The following is a 22,351-nucleotide window of genomic DNA, read 5'->3' as shown; positions in this document are numbered from 1 at the left end:
TTCACATCATTCTGGCAGCAGTAGAGAAGTGGCGGTCTTTACATTCCTTCAGGATGCAATACAGGCAGTCCTTGACTTAAGACAGTTCACTTAGTGGTAGTTCAAAGTTACAGCGGCGCTGAAAAAGTAACCTATGACTATTTTTTACCCTTACAACCAGTGGTGGGATTCAGCCGGTTCGCACCACTTCGGCAGAACCAGTAGCTAATTTTTTGTTGCCCAGGCCCAGAATGGACTTCCGGAAGCGGCATCCACACAGAGAACCGGTTGTTCGCATATTTGAATCCCACCACTGCTTACAACCTTTGCAGCATCCTCATGATCATCTGATCAAAATTCAGATGCTTGGCAACTGGCTCTTACTTATGACTGTTGCTGTGTCCCAAGGTCACGTGATTCCCTTTTGCAAACCTTTTGGCAAGTGAAACCAATGGGGAAGCCAGATTCACTTAATAACTGTGTTACTAACTTATCAACTGTGGTAATTCACTTAACAACTGTGGCAAGGAAGGTCACTAAAATGGGGCAAAACTCACTTAACAAATGTCTTACATAACAACAGAAATTTTGGGCTCAATTGTGGTAAATTGAGGACTAGCTGTATCTGGGTTTAATTTTTATTGCCATTCCCTGCATCTATATACTACCAAAATCCTCATTCCCATAATCTCTAACTGGGTGAAATGGTGCATCACAGGGCAAAAACCTTTTCAGCCAAGGTCCTTCAAATGGACTAACTTTTGAAAAAAGTCCAAAATCTGGGACCAGTGACTCCCATGGAATTGAAATTTGGCAAATTGTATAAACATTTTGTGGCATAAAAATGATCCTAAAACAGGATCATTATGTCACCGTCAGCCATTCAGTCGTATCTGACCCTCAGTCACTCTATGGATCAGCACCCCTCATGCCTCTCTGTCTCACACCGCCTCCTTCAGATCCGCCATGGTCATGATCAATATGACATAATACAAAGTAGTCCTCAACTTGCGACCACAATTGAGCCCAACATTTATGTTGCTACTGTAAGTGAGACAGTTGTTGTCCCATTTTATGACCTTGCTTACCACAGTTGTGAAGTGAATCACTGCAGTTGTTAAATTAGTAACTCGGTTATTAAGTGAATCTGACTTCCCCGTTGACTTTGCTTGTCAGAAAGTTGCACAAGGGGATCACATGACCCTGGGACACTGCAACTGTCATAAATTTGAATCAGTTGTCAAGCATCCGAATGTAAATCAGGTGATCATGGCGATGCTGCAACGGTCATAAGAGTGAAAAATGCTCATAAGTCACCTTTTTCAATGCTGTTGTAACTTTGAACGTCACTAAGTAGGGAACTGTTGTAAGTCGAGAACTACCTGTATCAAATGCCATAAAACATTTCCTGTGCTGATGTTTGACTATGCTATATAGTTCAACAGTCAAATATATCCTGAATGTATCCCAGTATTTCCTATTATTGTGCTCTGTTATTGTTGAATTGAACGCACTGAGGAATTTGATAATGAAATATCTCTGAACAGATGGACTCAACAGGTCACAAGTTGTCTAAGTCTTACTATAGATCTAATTTTTTTTTTTTAACTGGCTCTCATTTTTGTCTTTTAAGACCTCCCCCTCCTCCTTGATAATCTTGGCTATAAGGATACTCGTATATTTTATATGCATAGACATAAATGAACAACAATTTTAGCTGGAGGAGTCATTACTTTAAAAATGGAAAATTGACACATCCTCATATGTGTCTAAATTGACAGGGAGGCCTTTCAGATCCTGGAACCATAACACAAATGGGCATTCAAAGGCAATTGCTCTCCCTTGCCAGCACAATATTACCCTACACCCGCTACGGTCTACAAAACACATGGTAGATCCATCACTGCCTCCTGGCATGTGTTCTTATTTTGAAACTTGGAGGAAGATGCCAACTACGTCTCTCCCCCGGCTTTCTGAGATCGCTGCCATCAGCTCTAAGGCTGAAATGGACACCCATCTATAACCGAGCCCAGATTGCTGCCCAGTGATACTATGGATAGCATAATGCTAGAAAGGAGACCCCCAACTCCAGACCAGGCTGCTCAAGCTATAAAAAATCACGACCTCTTGCTGTCTCTCCACAACTCACTGGAGCAAATCTTCTTGGCGTTGGCACAGGCAGAGGCGTTGGCCCTGGCACCCCAGTTTTGCACAAAGGCCCTTCTTCTGGGCAACCGGGGCTCTGCGGGGAAAGGGGGGTGCCAGAAAATTTACCCATCGAGCTGCTACTAATCCGTCGATAGGACCTGGTGCTCTCTGAGCTGTAGGAGAAAAGAAGCTGTCTCAGAAATCATTCCTGGTGGTGGGGAGTTCCTTCTCGTGTGACTGTCGAAAGGGATACCTGTTCAGCATGGGGAATAGACCGCCTAAGCTCATGGTCCATCTCACCTTCATGGTAAGAGTGGTTTAAGGCTTCCTCAGAAGAATTACTTAATGGCCATTTCTCGGGGATGCTCCAGTGGTGGGTTCCTCCACTGAGCAGAAGGGTAGATGATCTCCGAGCTGCTTTCTAACCCTTCCATTCTTCAATAGTCACTTGGCCAAGCACAATGATTGAAGTTCTTCTGTTGAGTTAGTGTTTAATCTTGTTGCATTGAACAGGTCCCAGAATTTAAATTCAGACAGAATGCTATGCCATAAGCACTGACTTCCAAGCCATGCTGTCTGAACACCACACAAAGACAAAAGCGAAAGAGCCACATTGTGGCTTAGCCTGACATATGAATCCTGCCAAAGTGTGGTGAGCTCCAAGGAAGACATGCAACGGATGGAACCAGGAAGTAGGCAGATCAGGGAAGATGTGAGACAGTAAGCCAGGAGCATGCTAGAATATGAAACATTTCAGTGGAACAAATCAGAAAATGCACAGCAAAGTATAACAAACAGTCATTGCTGTTCAGGCTTGCCACTGTTACTACTGTTAACTAGATAGGCAGGAGAGCCGCTTCATCACAGAGTATCTGAAAGTGACTTTCTGTGAAGAAGAAAAGAATCTGCTTTGAGAATGATGGTGTTCTCCATTTCTTCTTTTGCAACCCATTCTCATCATAAATCATCATTGCAGAAATCCCCAAACATTAAGAATTGATTCCTAGTTTGTTTGTTTGTTTGTTTATTCTCATGTTCCTTTTCTTTCTTCAATCACTTTCCTTTTTATGCTTGGTCAAAGATTTGGTCAAAAGCCTATTTTGTTTCTCCTTACTGATTTATCAGCAAAACCTATAGTAGAGGACAGAACCCACATCTGGTACAGATGTTACAATAATGTATGTGTGCAAGCAGGAAGAACGGGGAGGATATCTTCTCAAGTTACAATTTTGAATTAATATCTAAACTAAAAAGAAGTCCTACTTTTTTGAAGAGAGAGATTATGCTTTTATAGATATGAATGGCTAGAAGGTGCAAGCCTAAATAGATATAATAGATATTATTAAAAGGAAGTAATATTAGAAACAACACGCATATGGCCTAATTTTGGATCTATTTATATATAACTTTTATAGTGGTGTTTGATTAAAGCAAGCTGCCAGATTACTGAAGATTCTCCTCAATGCCCCTCCTTTGCAAATACTGTAAAAATATTACAGTATGTTTGTTTATTTGAGAAATTAAATACTGGCCGTCTTCATAAGGAAAACTATTATTGTGTCAATGGCAATGGATTCAAACATGTAAGCAACATATGAAGCTCCATACCTGGCTTGGATTCTCCACCAGCTAGATTCATGTGACATGTAAGCAAAACAACCATGCTATGGAAGGCTTAATGCAACAGCCTGGTTCATGCGACATGCAGGGAAAATGGCTGGGTTGCAAACACAGAGAACTAGAAATTATTCTCTAAATTAGACAGTGCAGTATGTACCAGACTACATACTGCACTAATTCATAGTCTGGTTACTCATAGTATATTCAATAAACTCCAGTTGCCTGGCTCCTTACTTGCTGAGCTACTAATGATGGTTTACAAACTGTAGTGGCTGGGTTCTCATTACCCTAACCCATTATATGATTGGCTTGCTTTGGCTTAATCAGAGACAACAGAAGAAACCCAAGTCCTTCCATAGATTTTAGCTGAAAACTATACAAACATTGTAAACTGCTGCTAATAATAGCAATAGCACTTAGACTTATCTACCACCCCACAGTACTTTACAGCGCTCTCTGAGCAGTTTACAATGCCAGTGTATTGCCCCCAATAATCTGGGTCCTCATTTTACTGATCTTGGAAGGATGGAAGCCTGAGTCAACCTTGAGCCTGTCGGGATCGAACTCCAGGTTATGGGCAGAGTTAGCCTGCAGTACTGCATTCTAACCATTGCGCCACCAGGGCTCAACTTACTAAGCTGCTCAACTTAAAACTGATTGATTTTTATTTTATTATGAGATGTACATGGCCACCCTTCTCATGGACAACATGCAACAATCTGGTCTGATAACTTCTGGTCTCACCTGAACCTGACTGGGGGCATCTGTCCTGGTTCAGGAGAGGTTCCAGGGGAAGGCTGCAGAGCTATCATCTGGACAGGCTCTGATCTTCGCCGTTGGGCGGCACCCTCGGCATCAGAGCAGGTTTCCCAATAGGCTGTGCCTTTGACTTCCATAGAGTTACGGAAGTTGGGTGATTGCCGGAATGGGCCACCCTCCAACACACTGGAGATGCTGGAAACCGATGAGTTCCAAACGTCGGGGCTGTCTGGTGAATGGGGTAGTAATTCAGAGGCATCTGGAAAGCAAAGGAAACAATCACTCACGGGAACAGACGCTCTAAACCCATGCTAGCTGGGGAATTCTGGGAATTGAAATCTACAGGATGACAGGGATGGACATCCCTGCTTTAAATAGTTGCTTTATCATGGCAATGAAGCCAGCCATTTGAAGAGTAATGGGGGATTTGTTGCCCATCAAGATTTCACGTATTATCACTTCATATCACTGGTCATTTGGGCCCTAGTTCTTGAGCACTCTAGTTCAACCATACTTTCAAGATCATACATTTCTCAGCCCTGAACTAGAATATATCAGTCCAAATTCTTAATACGTATTGTAAAAAATTATTGTACAACCCGGAAGGATGCTACAAGCATCCTGTTGGAATGAATGGGATGGCAATGCACAGCTTTGACATTTCCCTTGGTTGGCTTGCCAACATTTTTGCTTCACCTGGTTTTGGTCTGCTGCTCCCTTTGGGGGGCTTTTTGAGCGGCAATGGTGGTGGGGTCTTCTCACTGGTTGAGTTTCTCTGACCAGACTGCAAAGGGATCACAATGGTCTCGTAGGTCTTGTTGCTGATATCCATGCCAGAGCAGCCCCACCGATTTGAAGAGAAGAGAGTGGGCTGGCCGGTGGTTGGAGATGGTGAAGACCCAAAAGATCGCTGCAGTGGGCTAATCTATGTGACAAAGCAGAAGAAGTCATCAGCACCTGGAGCCCTATGTCACTTGCCCTGTATACCTTCTGCTTCTCCTTCATCCATTCCCAGTACTCTTATACCATCCAACCCTTCCCCAAAGAACTGAATCCAATAACTTTATGGCACTTGATACCCTCCATGCTATTAAGACTGAAAATAAGGAAACAAATTAATAGGAACAGGGCAAACATGAAGGTTGGTGGAACACAAGCAAGCAGACACCAGAAAAACAAAGCTAAGAAGAACATGGTAGGGTCAGGCCAAAGATCCATCTAATCCAGTGGTTCTCAACCTGTGGGTCGGGACCCCATTTGGGGTCGATCGACCATTTCACGGGGGTCGCCAAGCAAGGCTGTCCGCCATTTTTTTTGTCCGCCATTTTTTTTGTCCGCCATTTTCCCCCCTTTTCCGGCGGGTGCCTTACCTCCCTTGGGCTGGGCCAGCTGGTGGTCAGCCTGCTCCGTCTCTGCCACTTGCCAGCTACGCCTTGGCCGGCGCAGGGGGCGGAACCACGCATGCGCGGCGCTCCCGGCCAGGGAAAGTCCTCGACTTACGACCGGTTGGGTAGTCCTCAACTTACGACCGGTTTAGTCCTCGACTTATGATCGGTTTAGTCCTCGACTTACGACCGGTTTAGTCCTCGACTTACGACCGGTTTAGTCCTCGACTTACGACCGGTTGGGGTCGCGGCATTAAAAAGGTTGAGAACCACTGATCTAATCAAACATCTTATTTTTCATTGTGACCAACTGGCCTAGGGTGAATCCAGGCAAAATATGAAGCCAAATACCCCACTGTTGCTTGACAGAGCAACACGTGTGTCCTCTAAACTGAAGCTTGCAGAAGTTGGGTAGAAGTAAGAAGACAAAAGAAACACAGAGAGTTAGATGAGGAGAAGATGGGGACCTTATTACTGAAGCAAGAGTCAATCTGGCTATGTTCTCACAATATGCTAAAGCAGGCCAGGTGCTGATGACATCTTCTTTTTTGTCTGATAAGATTTAGCAAATGCACTTGTACAATATACTGAGCTTGTTTAGGGGGAATCTTGGTGGCTTAGCTTGTGATGAAAAATCAAGCTTATTTGGTCAATTTATGGTTCGGTAGAAAATGGGTTAATTCAATCACCAGCTTAAGAACATTGAAGGAATGCAGCCAATGTGTTGAAGACCTCTATAAAATCCTTCCTTGTACAGCCTAAGGTCAACCAACCTTTTGGTGTTCCTTTTCACAACCAGCTAGAGGAAGCTGAAGGAAGCTACAGACAAAGCTTTAATATCACTGCCATGTTTCTTGATAGAAAGGAAAACTGACACGGGACTGTCCCACCTGGAACATTATATGATGTGACACAAAAACAAATGGAATTGTTATCCCAGCACCTTTTCATCTAGCTCATCTTCACTGTCATACGAGAACTCCTGAGAAGTTTCCCAGTCGTAGTCCACATGCATAGCCAACTTCCCAGCCTGGGCCTGCTCCAGCTATCACAAAAGGATAAAAGAACATCCTTGGTCAGTTCATCATCTAAGAGGTTCTTCTATTTCTTCAAAGGTTATGATGTCGTTCTCCAGGCTGACACCATGCAGAGGAAATCCTCTGCCTTAGACAGCAGTCTGAGAAAAGCCCACCTCCTTTGGAGCTCCCATCCAGGGTCTGATTCTCCCAGTATCAAAGACCTTCTGACTGGTTGCTCTCTCCAACATCTCAGTCTACGTATTCTTCAAACTGAGACCTTCCTGCTGTAGGAAAGTTGTCAATGCAGCCTGGCCACTGGTCAAGAGGATGGCTATTGTGAAGTAACATTATCTGGAAGGCACAATTCTCCCACCTAAGGTCTTAGGCCCCCTTACCTCCACCTACCAAGTCTTTGCATTCAGCATTCTTGAATCTTCTTGCCATATCTAGAGGCGTTTCACCAGCTGCATTTACTAGAGAAGAACCAAAAAGACACACCAATCTGAATCTGGAGATTTTCAAACAACGTGCTCCACAAACAGCTAGGACAGATGCATCATAATTCTGTGTGGTGTGTAGACATTTGCACTTCATAGGGATAATCACATTAAGCTTATTATATACAGTATCTTAATAGAAATATGATGGTATTACATTCATCAAAGCCCAGCCACCCAACCTTCCAGTATTTGCCCACCATATTATTCAACTGATCAAAGAAAGCATTTCTTTTTAAAGAATCCCCAAACTTTTCCATGGAAAAAACTTTTCTGAATCTACACTTTTACAAGATGTTGCAAAGGATAATATTCTCATCCAGCCTGCAAAATTCCATTGACAGGACCTGACCAGACAGCTATATTTTATTTTTATTCTAGCCCTGGCAATGGGCTCCAGTCTTCTATCATGCTGAGAACAATAGGCAGGTTTGGGGCCATAAAACAAGCTTGGCACACACAATTTATCCTCCAAGAAAGCAAGAATAAACAAGAAGCTCAGGAGGAAAATGTATGAGGGTTGCTTCTGGCCATCTGCCATCCAAGCTGGTTGCATCGCTCTGCCTTATGGTAGGATCGGGGGCAAACTCCTTGGCAATAAGACTCTGAAGTTACCAATCCTTCTCCCTCAGTTTCCAGCCAGGTGAGCATCCTACCTGCATTTGTGGAAGCTTTCCCTTTCAGCAACAACTTGATGCAATTGGGCTGATTATACTGGACTCCATAATGTAAGGCTGTGTTCCCATCTATAGTGGGTCGATCCAGATTTCCCCTACGTACAGATGGATAGCAAAGTGGCAAATTTCAGGTTTGTTTTTTTATATATGCTTTTATTTAGTATCCTATTGATGTATTCATATTAATAAATTAATAAAACTAAATGTTACTTATTTAGTAAGATTGCTTTTACTTAGTATCTTATTATGATTTATATTGATTGCTTATTTAATATCCGATGACTATCGGATATTGTATCTTATGATTTATGATGATTGTATTTTATGATTATGATCATAAGTTACCACGTTGCTTGTATGTACACTGAGAGCTTATGCAGCAGAAACAAATTCCTTGTGTGTCCAATCACACTTGGCCAATAAAGAATCATATTCTGTTCTGTTCTGTAAATCAGAGGTCCCCAACCTTTTGGGCACCAGGGACCGGTTCCGTGGAGAGAGGTTTTTCCGCAGACCGGAGGGTGCATGGTTTTGTGTGCTGCCTGCATCCCATGGATGGGGCTTTGCTTGCTTGTGCGGCCCATTTGTTGGCATGCTGTGGCTCGGTACTGGTCCATGGACCGGGGATTGGGGACCCCTGCTGTAAATCATGGAAAACCTCAGTTCTTAAAATGGACATAAGACACATTCTGCACAAGGAATAGATTTGTACTTCCAAAGTGAACTGCAAATAGAAACATAGCTTTGTTTGAACAGCCACCCTTTTCTCCCCAGTTCTGCCAGTGTAATTTTCCAATAAGTTTTACAACTTATATCTCTGAAGGTTGCAAATAAATTTGGGGGGTGAGAAGGAATTAAAATGGGCAGCATCTATTGCAAACTGCATCAGGAGTCTAAATAAGTAGAGATACTTGCTTCTTTGAAAACATGTGGCCAAGGCTAGTAAGTTTAATTCTTACTCTTCCCTCAATACAAATCATACTAGGAGCAGAAGAAGACTTCCCAGAAGAGGCCCCAGAATCCAGTAACAAGAATCCTTCAGTCTAAGACTTACCCATTCTGAATAATGAAATCCACCAATGGAAGGGAAGTTTTGTTGGCGTAGCGTACTGCCCAATGCAAGGCTGGTTCACCTTGTTCCTATTAGAAAAAAGAAGGAGAAACACTCTGCAAAACTTTCTATGATAGAGGTCAAACCAAAATAAAAATAAAAAGTGAACCACAAAGACATCTGAATTATATTACATCAAGTTGATAGCAATAGCAATAGCATTTAGACTTAGATACCACTCCATAGTGCTTTACAACACTTGCTGGGCAGTTTACAATATCAGCACATTGCCCCCAACAATCTAGGTCCTCATTTTATTGACCTCGGAAGGATGGAAGGCTGAGTCAAGCTTGAGCCCATCAGGATCGAACTCCAGACTGTGGGCAGAGTTGGCCTGCAATACTTCATTCTAACCACTGCACCACCAGGGCTCTTTACTATCCTAAGTTGATATTAAAGGATGCCTCATAGGTGTCAGATGTGAGCTTTTGTTATAACACCTATGCCATAGTGGCCATTAGCCAGATAAAACCACAAAAAATGAAGTTTTTTAAAATAGCCATTATTAAAAACCAAACCCTCAGAAGATTTGGATCACTATAGTGCCCAGGAACAATAAAACTTGCCTGTTTTCAAGATGAAAACTTTTATGTTAAAAAAAAAATCTAAATAAAAATCAGAAACGTGAAGGTCATTTCTCAAAGCAGCCATGTTTTTGCTGATTTCTGTTTCTTGGGCCTCACGCTTTGTCCCACTTACCTGACCTTCAGGACTCACAAGGGGTTTGGACAGATCATGGCCTTCAGCAAAAGCCTGGAGCAGTGCCAAGAGATCCCTGCTTCGGATAGCTTCCCAAACTCGGTAAGGATCTTCCTTGGTAGCTTTGTGGACATACTTGCGTTCCATATACTTTGCCATGATGAATTCCTTCCTGGTATTCCTGCATTTGGGAAGAGAAAAAGTTCTCCAAAAGTGTTTTTTTTTTAAACTTTAGAGCAGGGGTGGGGAGCAAAAGCCCTTTTATGACTTGTGGACTTCAACTCCCAGAATTCCTGAGCCAGCCATGCCAGTTCAGGAATTCTGGGAGTTGAAGTCCACAAGTCATAAAGGGGCCCTTGTTCCCCACCTTTGCCTTAGAGCAAAGTTCCCCAAACTTTCTGGTTTGATGTCCTGGAAGGAAAGGGAGCAGCAGGGAAATGTGCGCGCTTGAGGCTCCATGTGCACAGGGGCTGCACACACCCACGGCACATGCACTGGCACCTGTGCACATGCACAAACGGGCTGCGTGTGTCTGCATGACATTGGTGGTGGTGCTAGCATCCCCGCGCATGCACAAATGGGGCTGCTATGCCCGCGTGGCGGTGCTACCGCAATTCCCGGGGCCTGGTGGCCAATAGGCCACGGCCCAGTACCAGGCCACAGGCCATAAGTTGGGGACACCTGCCTTAGAGGTTCGTAAGAAGGGCTCAGCTCAGTCAGCCCTGTCTTCTATTACAGTGGTACCTCATTACTAATCTACTTGGTTCCGGGAGGTGTGATCAGTACCAAAAATGATGAATACCAAACCCATTTTTTCCATTAAGGAATACTGCCGTGAGTCACAAGGCAGCTGACACCGACAAGTTCTAGCTCATGCATTGAGTACCAAACAAACAATGAGTACCAGGACAACATTTTCAAGTCAAAATGCGATGAGTACCAAATTTGATGAGTTTCAAAGCAATTGAGTACCAAGGTACCACTGTACTTTCAATGGGCAGGTGCTTCTTTATCCATCCCCACTGTTTAGTCCTCAAGTAATTGGTATTTAGAAGCAGGGACTGCCAAGATTTGAAGGACTGGAGATGGCTGTGGATGTGATGCAGAGATGTATCGTCCAGGGGGAAGTCATTTTGAAGCCTAAAGACTGCTGCTAAGCATGACTCCAAATGTTACACATGTGAAGGAATGGATGTTATGTACAGAGCATCCATCATTAATTCTGATCTATGGCTAACAGGTAGCTAGATCCATGGCTAATAAGATAGTCTTGATAGACAACGGCTGGTAAAGCATTCAGCTGGGGAAAGCAAAGGAGCAGATTTCTAAATATCAGAGTTAAATTGCAAAGTCACAATTATTTGCTTATTTATTACATTTATATTTATTAAAATTGTGCACAGCTTGGGTAGCAACATTCAAGTTTTCCTATTGGTGAAAGCAGATTTTTTTTTGGGGGGGGGGGAAATAAATATAGAAAAAATAGCAAGACTAAGAAACGGGTGAATGTTTTTGCCCCAAGCTTGTCCTCATCAGATGTCTCCAAAGCCATCCCCCATCCCAACTCTGCCCCCACCAAAGCAATGCCCATATCACTTACATATCGCTGCTCGAAGAAGGTTTGGGGCTGTTCTGGATTGGCAAGGTGGCTTCCATGACTTCATTAAACTTGGCATTTCCAATGCTGACTGCCAGCTGTAAGTGAGACAAGAGCCATTGTGTCACTGGCAAGATAGGGAACCATCGTATCATATCAAGAGTCAAGAGCAGGGATCTTCAAACTTGGCCCTTTTATGACTTGTGGACTCCAACTCCCAGAATTCCTCGGCCAGGCACGCTGGCTGAGGAATTCTGGGAGTTGAAATCCACAAGTCATAAAAGGGCCAAGTTTGAAGATCCCTGGTCAAGAGCATCCGCAAGCCATTTTGGACTAGCCAATAAAGTAAAAACGAAGGCAAGAGGCTGAGAAAGAACACTTGGGGTGCTATTTTATACCCATCTCCATTTACAATCTAGAAGAAAGTTTGGCCAGTGTGGTATAGAAGAATATCATTACTATGGTTTGTCACATAATCTGCCAGATGTTCAGACTGAAATTGGCATTTTTCTCCGCCTTTCGAGTTCTTCCAAAGGACCTGGGATAGGCAGATGTGGATGCTTGATGGTGTTACAGATATCGTTGCAGGATATATAAGCTATTCCAAGTAAAGCTATCTTTAATTATTATTATTATGGTTAGTTGCACAGTCAGCCAGATGTTTAGACTAGATTTGTTGTTATTATTGCTGCCTTTTCTCAGGAGGTCAAAGTGAGATATTCTGGCTTGAAAGAGAATGACCAGTTCAAAGTCAGTTTCCATGGTTGAGAGTGGACATGAACCTTGATCTCCTTCTCTTAAGTCCAGGACCTTAACCATTATGGATAGTCCTCAAATAGCAGAAAGAAAATGTTCTCTCCAATCTGAGAGTTAGCACTTACCAACAATTCCGATGTGCTGAGCACATCTAGTGTCAAAGATTGGATGCGGGAATAGTGAACCCCTAACTCACGGTGAATCCCTGAGCACTCAATACATGTCAAGATGCCAAGGTTGGTGGAGAGCCAGGTGGGATCTGCAAGACAACAACCCAGGAAGAAGCTGTGACATACACATAACGACACGTCCTTCCCTTACTCATACTGCAAACAGGCATTTATTTCCCAGTTCAATGAAACACATAACATGCCCCAGTTCTCTACTGCAGATGAGATGCTCTTCACGACCTACTGAGACATTCTGAAATTTGTCCTTTAAGCCTGCTGCAACAGTTGCAGTCTAGCATGCCCTTGACCTGGATTCTACAGTTGTGCCATTTTCCATTCTCTCTCCCCTGCCCTTTACTACATTGAGCATTCTCTGCCCTCGGATTTCCAGGTGATTTGTCAGTCAAATCATGTTAGGCCACCAGAGTGGTGGGAAAGTTATCCTGCTCTCTCAAGCAGGATCTGAACCAATCCAATCTCAATCCAATCTCATCAGTCCCAAGTCCCCTAAATTTATAGGGAGTTCTCAACTTACAACCATTCATTTAGTGACTATTCAAAGTTACAATGGAACTGAAAAAAGGGACTTATGACCCATTTTCACACTTATGAACGATGCAGCATCCCCACATTCGTGTGATCAAAATTTGGGCACTTGGCAACTGGCATGTATCTATGACGGTTGCACTGTCCTGGAGTCATGTGATCATCCTTTGTAATCTTCCCAGCTGGCTTCCAGCAAGCAAGTCAATGGGGAAAGCCAGATTCACTTAATGGCTACACAACTCACTTAACAACTGAAGTGATTAACAACTGTGGGGAAAAGATCATAAAATGGGGCACAGCTCACATAACAACTTTCTCGCTTAGCAGTGGAAATTTGGGGCTCTATTGCAGTCATACGTTGAGGACTGACTGTAAGTGGTGGGATTCAAATAGGTGAACAACCAGTTCTCTGTGTGGATGCCGCTTCCGGAAGTCCACTCTGGGCCTGGGCAACCAAAAATTAGCTACCGGTTCTGCCGAAGTGGTGCAAACTGGCTGAATCCCACCACTGTCTGTAAGTGCTTGAGCACATGGGAGCCCTTGCACAAAAAAGGATGCAGTGGGCTGCTGCAACCCACCTGGGGCTCCACAGTCACAGCACCATCGATTTCCTGGCATGTTTTTCACTTCGTCAATGATGAGCTTGGTGAGTTCTTGCAATCCGCTGTTGGCCATGCCGCCCGCTGAAGACACGGAGCCTCCGGGGTCCCCCTTGAAAGCATTGCTAAGGGCTTCGTCCTTACTGTTCTGGAGCACCGAAACCCACCTGTCCAATGGAAGAAAGCACCAACCAGATGCAACTGATTGAATGAAGGAAGTCAGCATATGTGATGTAACTGTTTAATCCAAAGGCCACAATTCACATCAATGTATGTATTATGTGTGGGCTTGTACACAGTCAGCAAAAAGGGAATCTGTCCCATGCTGTAATCAGCCATTTTGGAATGTCAGATCCCATAAATATAGGAATGGGTGGATGAGAGTCAAGTATTTACGTTTCTGAATTATTTGTTGTATTCCTTCTACAACAACAGCAAGTATATTAATTGTGCTTAATTGAATAAATGGCCTATATACTGTATATAGAACACTTACCCTATTCTTTTTAATTGATGTTTTTTAAAGTAACCGATAACTTATATGTATTTTTTTAATTCAAGCCTTACAAAATTGACTACGTATTTCCATCATACGTGTACCATAGTATTATGCGCTCTTTCTATATAATTTTATTATTGTTATCCTTCTGCTCTGTACTGTACGCTAAATAAATAAATAGCATGTATATTATCCCTGGCTGGTAAGTTAAGTTCCTTTTGGCCACATTCCCTCCCTGTGAAGTTATCAGAAGAGCATTACAAGGAAATGGACCTTGTCCTGCTTCATTATAATGTAAACACATTTCATGAAAGGCCTTGGCTCTTAGCAAGCTAAGCATATGTATTGGCATACCCACCAAATGTGTGGACTTCAGTTGACAAATTTCAAAGCTGGCATGGTGAATCCTAAGAATTTTGAGGGTTGAAGTCCACATGCCTGGAAAACCTCTAGGACAGTGTTTCTCAACCTTGGCAACTTTAAGCTGTGTGGACTTAAGCTCCCAGAATTTCCCAGCCAGCATTGCTGTTTAGACTTCAGCTCCCAAAATGCTGCTGGGGAATTCTGGGAGTCGAAGTCAACACAGCTTAAAGTTGCCAAAGTTGAGAACCGCTTTCCCCGTGTCTCATCTCAGCTGTTGGATAAACTCCTCTATCTGGTAATGTCTGTGCTAGATTAGTCGTACCCCACCTTTACAGTAGCCTCTGCGATTGATAACCCCTTCCTGCAGTGACTTTATCAAGGTATTTCACCCCTCCATCTGCCTTCGCTCACCCACTAGCCTCCTCAATGAGTCTGCAAATTTGGCAGAAAGGAACTGAGAGTAAGAGAAAGGAGTATCCAGGTCTTAATTTATTACACAAATATAATAGACATAAGTAAAGTAGAAGACCTATTCCATTACTTCACTCCTCAAGTAATATTTCTAGTTCACGGTTTTCCCATTCAAAAATGCAACAAGAGACCGAGAATCCTCAAACTTACACTATACAGTCCTGCTCTTCTTCTGCTTGAAAGTGGTATGTTCTATTGTCTGCGAGAGAGAGAGAGAGAGAGAGAGAGAGAGAGAGAAAAGAAACAAGAGAATCCTTTGAAGATAAGAAACAGATAAATAATAGTGGTGGCACTTTAAAAAATTAATCTTTATTGTTAGTGGGAGAAGCTGGAGAGAGTACAGAGATAACATAATGAAAGCAAATATTAAATATGCAAAGAAGTCTGCACTGGTTTTTTTTCAGCTTTTTCCACACACACACACACGCACGCACGCACACAAGCGCGCACACACACACAGAGTGGTGCATGGGTAATATGCCTGTCCTTTTCCCCATCAGCAACTGCAGAAAGCCCAAAATTGTTGTAAAAATTCAACAGCAAAATTCCTTATTTTTGGCAGCATTATTTTGTATAGGCTTTAAATAAGAATGTTTATAGGCCTGGGAGCTCTCCAGAGACCAAAACCCTTGCTTATTTATACTAAAATATTGTTGAATCATGCAACAGGATTTTGGAAATTTTGCCTCTGAATTTTAGTTATACAATTTGAGGCTCTTCTGGACACAGTCCAGAACTCTGTCCTAGGGATTCATACCTGGTAAAAAAAATTAACTATATCCAGAGGGTGCTTATTAATACAGAGGGTTTCCCTATGGCACTCTATACAGACTTTGAGGAAATAAAACATAAAGACTATTGTCATTTTTTACATTTGATGTTGAAGAAGGTTCTTGAGAACACCAGGGATAGCCAAAAAAAAACACATGGATCACACAACACAAGCCAGAGTTGTCACTAGGCTTTGATATGATAATTATATAAATGTTTATCATGTTTTGGACACATTATTTGAAGACCTAACTCTCTGCAGCAGTCCATAAAGCTCAGAAAAGTGGAAGGAAAAGAAGAAAAGGACAACGATGGATGGGTCCAGTTGAATCAATGATAAGGACACCACTGGAATAGCTGAAGAACCAGGCTGAGGCTAGATGACCCCGGAGAAAATCTATCTATATGATTGCTAAGAGTTGACACCAACATAATGGTGTGTATCTATTATAATCATATCAAGCTGAACCATTTAAGCTGAAGAGTCAAAAGACTTTCTATTGACTCTATGGTTCACCAATGACTTAACTGAATGATGGAGCAAATTCTTATCCAATGTTCACAAATAGGAATAATTAACATGTCCCAAAAGACAGAACATTATCAAAACAAAGTTCCACATTTCAGGAAAGTATGTAATAGGACTTGAAATATGCACAGTGGTGTCTGCAAAAGAGGCAAGATGGTGGACATGGTAGAATGTTTGAAGTTATGTTCCTTTTGTGCATGGACCTTTGACATTAACACATGTGCCAAAGAGTGGGGCTTATCTGTGTCTCATCCATAAACATGCTTCTTTTTGACCTCTTCTTGGAAATGTTGATGGTTAGATAAATTGTAACCTAAGAATGAGTTGGCAGTGCAATGCAACTGCAAAAAAATATATGTGATTTTAGGCATTATTAATAACACCCTAGTTTTCAAGTCATGAGAATTAATTATTCCAGTAGTTAGTCACCAGAGCAAAACTCATGAGCAGTGTAGACAGAATGAGGACTGCTATTGGCAGATAGATCATAGTTACTCCTACGTAGACTCTTGCATATGTTTCCCTGTATATAAAAAAAAATCTCTACCCTTCGTAGCCATGATGAGTAGGCGGCAATAACAATTTCTTTTCACTTTAATCTAATTCCAATCGTTTCAAATAACTGTCTCCAACCAATTTTAAACTTAACATGAAAGAAATGTGAGAAAAAGCATTCTGTTCTGAGCTATTCCGGTACAAGATATTTAAAGAGGACAACACAGCCATAGTAATATGATAAAATATTTACTTACGGGTCACAAGATCAAAGGATTTTTTGTCCTCTGGATGAGGCCTCACTTGGCAAGTCAAGAGATTTAACTTTACTGGCGGACGGTTTATCTGTTCAAGAAAAGATGGGATGATGAACCAGTATCTCTGTCAAATACAAATATTCCAGGTAGTCCTCAACTTACTACCTCAGTTGAGGCCAACATTTCTGTTGCTAAGCGAGACATTTGTTAAGTGAATTTTGCTCCATTTTAGAAGCTTCCTTACCACAGTTATGAAGTGAATCACTGCAGTTGTTAAATTAGTAACTCGGTTATTAAGTGAATCTGCCTTCCCCATTGACTTTGTTTGTCAGAAGGTCGCAAAAGGGGATCATATGACTCCGGGACACCGCAACCGTCATAAATATGAGTCAGTTGCCAAGCTTCCGGATTTTGATCATGTGACCATGGAAATGCTGCAATGGTCATAAGTGTGAAAAACAGTCATAAGTCGCTTTTTTCAGTGCCGTTGTAACCTCAGTCACTGAATGAACTGCTGTAAGTCGAGGACTGCATATATTTCCTAATTTGTTTATCATATTCTTGGCTTGAGTAATAATGGACAAATATTACCAATAAATCAAATTACCAACATTTACTCTAATTCTATATTAAAGAGATTTAATTGCCGTGTGGCACAGAAGGACACAACCAGATGTACAGCAGACAATATAATCAGATAAAGACTGAAAGTTTAAAAAGCATGCAATTATAAAGAAGTTCACCAAAGTTCTCAGTGAATTAGCTTCTTAAGACCTGCCTGGAAGTTGCTATCACATAAATATTTCAGTGGATTTGTGTGCAGTTTCCAAGGTTTTTAAATACAATTTAAATAGCCATCTATTCCACTTTTTATTCTATTTCTCTCTAAACTTTACTTTCAATTTTCATGAATGGTTGATTTCCCCCCCCCCTAAAAGTTTTGTAGCCTAGGCAAGACTGTCAACAATGTTCATTTGCTACCATCTCTACAGTGACATCTACTTTGCAGGGATCCAGCCTGTCAAAGACAGCCATGATGGATTACATCTTTAAATTCCTCATGTGAGAAGACCTGGGGCTTACCAGAGCACATTCCAAGAGAATATGATACATTCTCATTACAGAAAATAGTATCTTGCACCTCCTTGGAGGCCACAATCAAATAAAATGCAGGACCTTTTCCATTCCATTCTTGTTGGCTATGTTCAGGCAATAGGTTTAATCAGGTCATTATAAACAGAAATGTGCAAAAGCCCTCATTCCGGGAACAGAAAATTCTGGAGAATTCTAGAATGTTCTGTTTATTTCCAGAACACACCAGAACCTCTTTCCAAACTACCGTATGCTGGGCTGGGGATGGTCCTGTGGAATAGCCTATCCAGAAAGATGGGCTTCTGGGCAAGCCTGTCAGCTATGTTCATACCACAGACTTTTAGTTCTTTTGTCCAGTCTTAGCACGTTCTTTGCATCCATCCTGCTTGGTTGATGCATGGTTCAATGTACTATGCAAAACCAAAACATGGATGAAACCAGAGCCAGGTTAAGCATACAAAGAGATTAGTTTGAATATTTCCCAATGGTACATCAACATGAAGCAGAATAGAACAGAATAACAAAGTTGGAAAGGACTTTGGAGGTCTTCTAGTCTACACACACACTCAAGCAAGGGATCTTATATAATTTCTGACAAGTGGCTGTCCAGTCTCTTCTTAAAAGCCTTCAGTGATGGAGCAAATTCCACCCTCCACCCCACTTACTGTGCTATGAGAAATAGTGAGACATCCGTATTTCACCCCACACTTTCTCTTCTGCCACACCTTCCGAATTCTAGGACAAGCAAAGAGGAAGGACAAATGAACACAATATTGAGAATTAGCCTGTGTCAGAGGCCATCAAATGGACATGTTATAGTTCCTGTTTTTATAGATCTGGGTTTGCCACCCTTTGCTACCAGAACCTCTTATCAGGAATGAATCTGTCTGTCTGTCTGTCTATCTGTCGGTCTACTACTAAAGATATAGGCTGCCCAAATCTGTCATTAAGCAAACAAGGTGGTGGTAAAAAAAAATTGAATAAAATGCTTTAGCACTGTAGAAGCCAAACAGGAATGTGCAAAATATACCATTTAGGGAATTGAACTTTCCAGGAAACAGAAGAATGATTTTTTTTGGCCTTCCAGACAATGTTAGTCCTTGATGCTCTCTGAGCTTGCTTGTTTTGTTGCAGACGTTTCATTACCCAAATTAGGTAACATCATCAGTGCTCGTGTAGTACTAATGATGTTACCTAGTTTGGATAATGAAATATCTGCAAGAAAACAAGCAAGCTTAGAGAACACCAAGGACCACTCATGTCAACCCTGAGCTACAAATATTCTCCTTTATTAATGTCAGTCTGGCAATTCCAGGGCTGATCCAACATGATTTGTGGCGTCACAGACATGGCCTGGCAACAGCATGATCCAGGGGAAATAAATGAGATTCTAGTATTCCTGAAACAATTCATTTCTTAAAAACGATACCTTTTGTAGCCATCCTCACTTAACATTGTCACTGTAAGGCAAACTTTCCCAAGCAAAATATCATAGGCCTACTTTCTCAGATGTAAGAAATGGGATAGAACTAGATGACAATCCTTTTCTGGAGCTGTGCCCAAATATCTAATTTCTGAAAGATGTTCTCTTGATGAGATTATGACAGCTTTGGAAAGAAGAACGGAGGGTGGGCAATCTACAGGTTGCCCTTGAAAACAGGGAAAGAGTTTGATATCTCAGAAATGAATGGGTTAATTAAAATAAAATGTTGATAAGGCATTTTGGAAAATGCTGTCTTCCTTTCAGTCAGTGGGCACTCCCATTTCATGTCAACTTCAGATCTTTGTTTTTACAGAACATTGGTTAGTTTTGAGATCTGGGTCAGCTTTATTTTCTTTTCTAGCTCCCACGGTAATTTATTTGAAATCAGAGCAAAGCCAGGGTTTCTTTGCAAGTTTGCAGTCTGTGGGCGGTCCTTTCCTCCATCTGCAGCTTAGACATAGATATGTGGATATATAGATACACACACAAACACAAAACCAAGCAAGTACACTTAGCATAAGTACTGTATGTGGTTTGGAGGGAAGAGAGTGAGTTGTAATCTATTCATTTCATTTCCTTTTTAGGTGGTGAAGGGGAAAGGACATGTTTGTTCTCAAATATCTGTAGTGGTTCGGAAAAAGGTTATGATTCTTTGACACGTAACATTTTCCACTTGCACAGAAGGACTGGGAATGGGAATAACCGTGGCTTACAAATGCCTACTTCCACCCATCCCATCCGGTGATGCAGCACAAAGCACCCTGAGAGCTTACCCATCACTTTTCTTATATAAGAAACCAGACTTCTCAGTCCCGTACTGTTTATTGCCTTGATGCTGATGGATGCTGTACCCACTGCCAGAGTTCTTTCTGTTGAGGTTCTCCTGAATGCAAGAGAAATAAATTTATTTCATAGGCTAACTTGGGCATCTCCCAACATTGTGTCAGCACTCTGAAGATTTTGATAAGAGTTGTGGTTCCCCTGGCAAGATGGCTGCCAGTGGCTCACAAATTCATGCAGCAGAGAACAGCTCTGGTTTACCATCTTGCTATTTTAACCCATCCTTTAGCCCAGCGTCTCTCAACCTTAACAACTTTTAAGATTTGTGGACTTCAATTCCCAGAATTCCCCAGGCTAGTATGGCTAGATGGAGAATTCTGGGAGTTGAAGTCCATAAAAGTTGCTATGGCTGAAAAATACTGCTTTAGCCTCATCTTCATAAATGCTCTCAATTATTCTGGCTTCTTGCTGTCCATTTTGGAATGCTAGGTAGATGCATTTACCCAAGAAAGCCTTGGGATATATGCAATTACTTATTTATTTGTTAAATTTATATGGCTGCTCATCTGATGAAAAAGTAACTTTGGGTGATTTGTAATAAAATTAATAAAGCAACTAATATATAAAAACAGTTATTTAAAATAAAAACAAAAACAGAAGGCCAAGAGGAAACAGGAGATGTTAATAACAATGGAGCCACCTCATAGACCATATTACTGGACCCCTGGAGACCCCAAGCCTGATGGCATAACCAGATTTTGAGTGAGTTCCAGAATATCAGCAAGGATGGAGCCAACCTCACTTCAAGGACAGAGGGATGACCCATAGGGCAGACACCACAGCAGAGGATGCCTATCTTGTGAGACCCACCAAATGTAGCTTCCTAGCCAACAGGACTCATAGCATACCCCAGATCTGATGGGACAGGCTGATATAATTTGGGAGAAGAATCCCTCAAATAATCCAACCCATGCCATGACGGGCTTTTAAGATCAAAACCAGCACCTTGATTTGGACCTGGGAACATTTCTCTTATTTATTTTCTAAGAAAGCCAATAGAACCTATTTGAGTCCAAGCGGCCTAGATAAAAATAAAGCTGGAAGTTGGCAAATAATTTCCTTTATTTAAAAAAATTAAATGTATTTTTAAAGCATCTCTAACATGCCATGGAGCTAAGAACTGGTAGGCACCAAGGCAGAAGTCCATACATCTGTTGGCACCCACTGGGTGCCACACAGCAGTTCCTAGGCTATTTCGTGGCATCTCATGATGCAGCTGCTACTGCTCAAAATCCTTTTTTGAACTATCTGATGGCTTCCTTCCACATACTGGCAGGCCAAAGCAAGCTATTAGAAATCCAATCTGGCAGACTGGACTTGTTTGAGCTGAAAAAAGATAGCAAAATAAAAATATTATTGGACAGTTTTATAGACGTGCAGCCTGCTAATTAGCATTGTTGAAAGAGCATACAAATCAGTTGGATTCAAAAACTATCTCAGGTTTCCCCGAAAATAAGACCAGGTCTTATATTACTTTTTGCTCCAAAAGATTATAGTCGGTACTAAATGTGTCTGTCTGGCTGATGATCTTAACTAGGGCTTATTTTAGGGGTGGGCCTTATATTACAAGCATCCTGAAAAATCATGCTAGGGCTTATTTTCCAGTTGGGTCTTATTTTGAGGGAAACACGGTATCTAAAAACAGGGTTTTTCAAACTTGGCAACTTTAAGATGCATGGGCTTCAATTCCCAGAATTCTCCAGCCAGCTGAGTTCTTTGCTGAGCTGCCTGGGGAATGCTGGGAGTTGAAGTCCACACATCTTAAAGTTGCCAAATTTGAAAAACTTTGAGCAACTAATCAATACCTTTAACTTTCTGTGGTGTAGATGGATACTATAAATCAGAATTTAAATATTGAAAAAAAGGATAAGAGAAATTCAGGGAAATTGCTTTGCTTTTCAGCTATTACACCCTTTTCTTTAGTCAATTCACAGACACATATATCCACACATATCACACCACCCGGATCAACACTCCTGCATTCTGGTA

At 41.8% G+C, this 22,351-nt stretch overlaps 1 protein-coding gene across 1 annotated transcript in view; it reads right to left on the bottom strand.

Annotated features, from left to right (window-relative positions):
- The window catches only part of ASAP3 (ArfGAP with SH3 domain, ankyrin repeat and PH domain 3), a 75,103-nt gene that overhangs the window by 1,844 nt on the left and 50,908 nt on the right, over nucleotides 1-22,351 (bottom strand). The window contains exons 10-24 of the mRNA XM_029287348.1: nucleotides 20,296-20,405; nucleotides 18,705-18,774; nucleotides 16,948-17,035; nucleotides 15,046-15,094; nucleotides 13,542-13,729; nucleotides 12,373-12,506; nucleotides 11,495-11,589; nucleotides 9,895-10,075; nucleotides 9,139-9,224; nucleotides 8,064-8,179; nucleotides 7,316-7,383; nucleotides 6,835-6,936; nucleotides 5,203-5,431; nucleotides 4,492-4,765; nucleotides 2,129-2,300 (exon numbers count right to left, since the gene is read on the bottom strand). Coding sequence (XP_029143181.1) covers nucleotides 2,129-2,300; nucleotides 4,492-4,765; nucleotides 5,203-5,431; nucleotides 6,835-6,936; nucleotides 7,316-7,383; nucleotides 8,064-8,179; nucleotides 9,139-9,224; nucleotides 9,895-10,075; nucleotides 11,495-11,589; nucleotides 12,373-12,506; nucleotides 13,542-13,729; nucleotides 15,046-15,094; nucleotides 16,948-17,035; nucleotides 18,705-18,774; nucleotides 20,296-20,405 — 1,962 coding nt within the window. The remainder of the gene's footprint in view (nucleotides 1-2,128; nucleotides 2,301-4,491; nucleotides 4,766-5,202; nucleotides 5,432-6,834; nucleotides 6,937-7,315; nucleotides 7,384-8,063; nucleotides 8,180-9,138; nucleotides 9,225-9,894; nucleotides 10,076-11,494; nucleotides 11,590-12,372; nucleotides 12,507-13,541; nucleotides 13,730-15,045; nucleotides 15,095-16,947; nucleotides 17,036-18,704; nucleotides 18,775-20,295; nucleotides 20,406-22,351) is intronic.

Source organism: Protobothrops mucrosquamatus, unplaced genomic scaffold (assembly GCF_001527695.2).
Source record: "Protobothrops mucrosquamatus isolate PMUCROS unplaced genomic scaffold, P.Mucros_1.0 scaffold_23, whole genome shotgun sequence".
Classification (NCBI taxonomy): domain Eukaryota; kingdom Metazoa; phylum Chordata; class Lepidosauria; order Squamata; family Viperidae; genus Protobothrops; species Protobothrops mucrosquamatus.
Note: the sequence above shows the minus strand (reverse complement) of the source record. Positions and strands in the feature narration are given on the sequence as shown.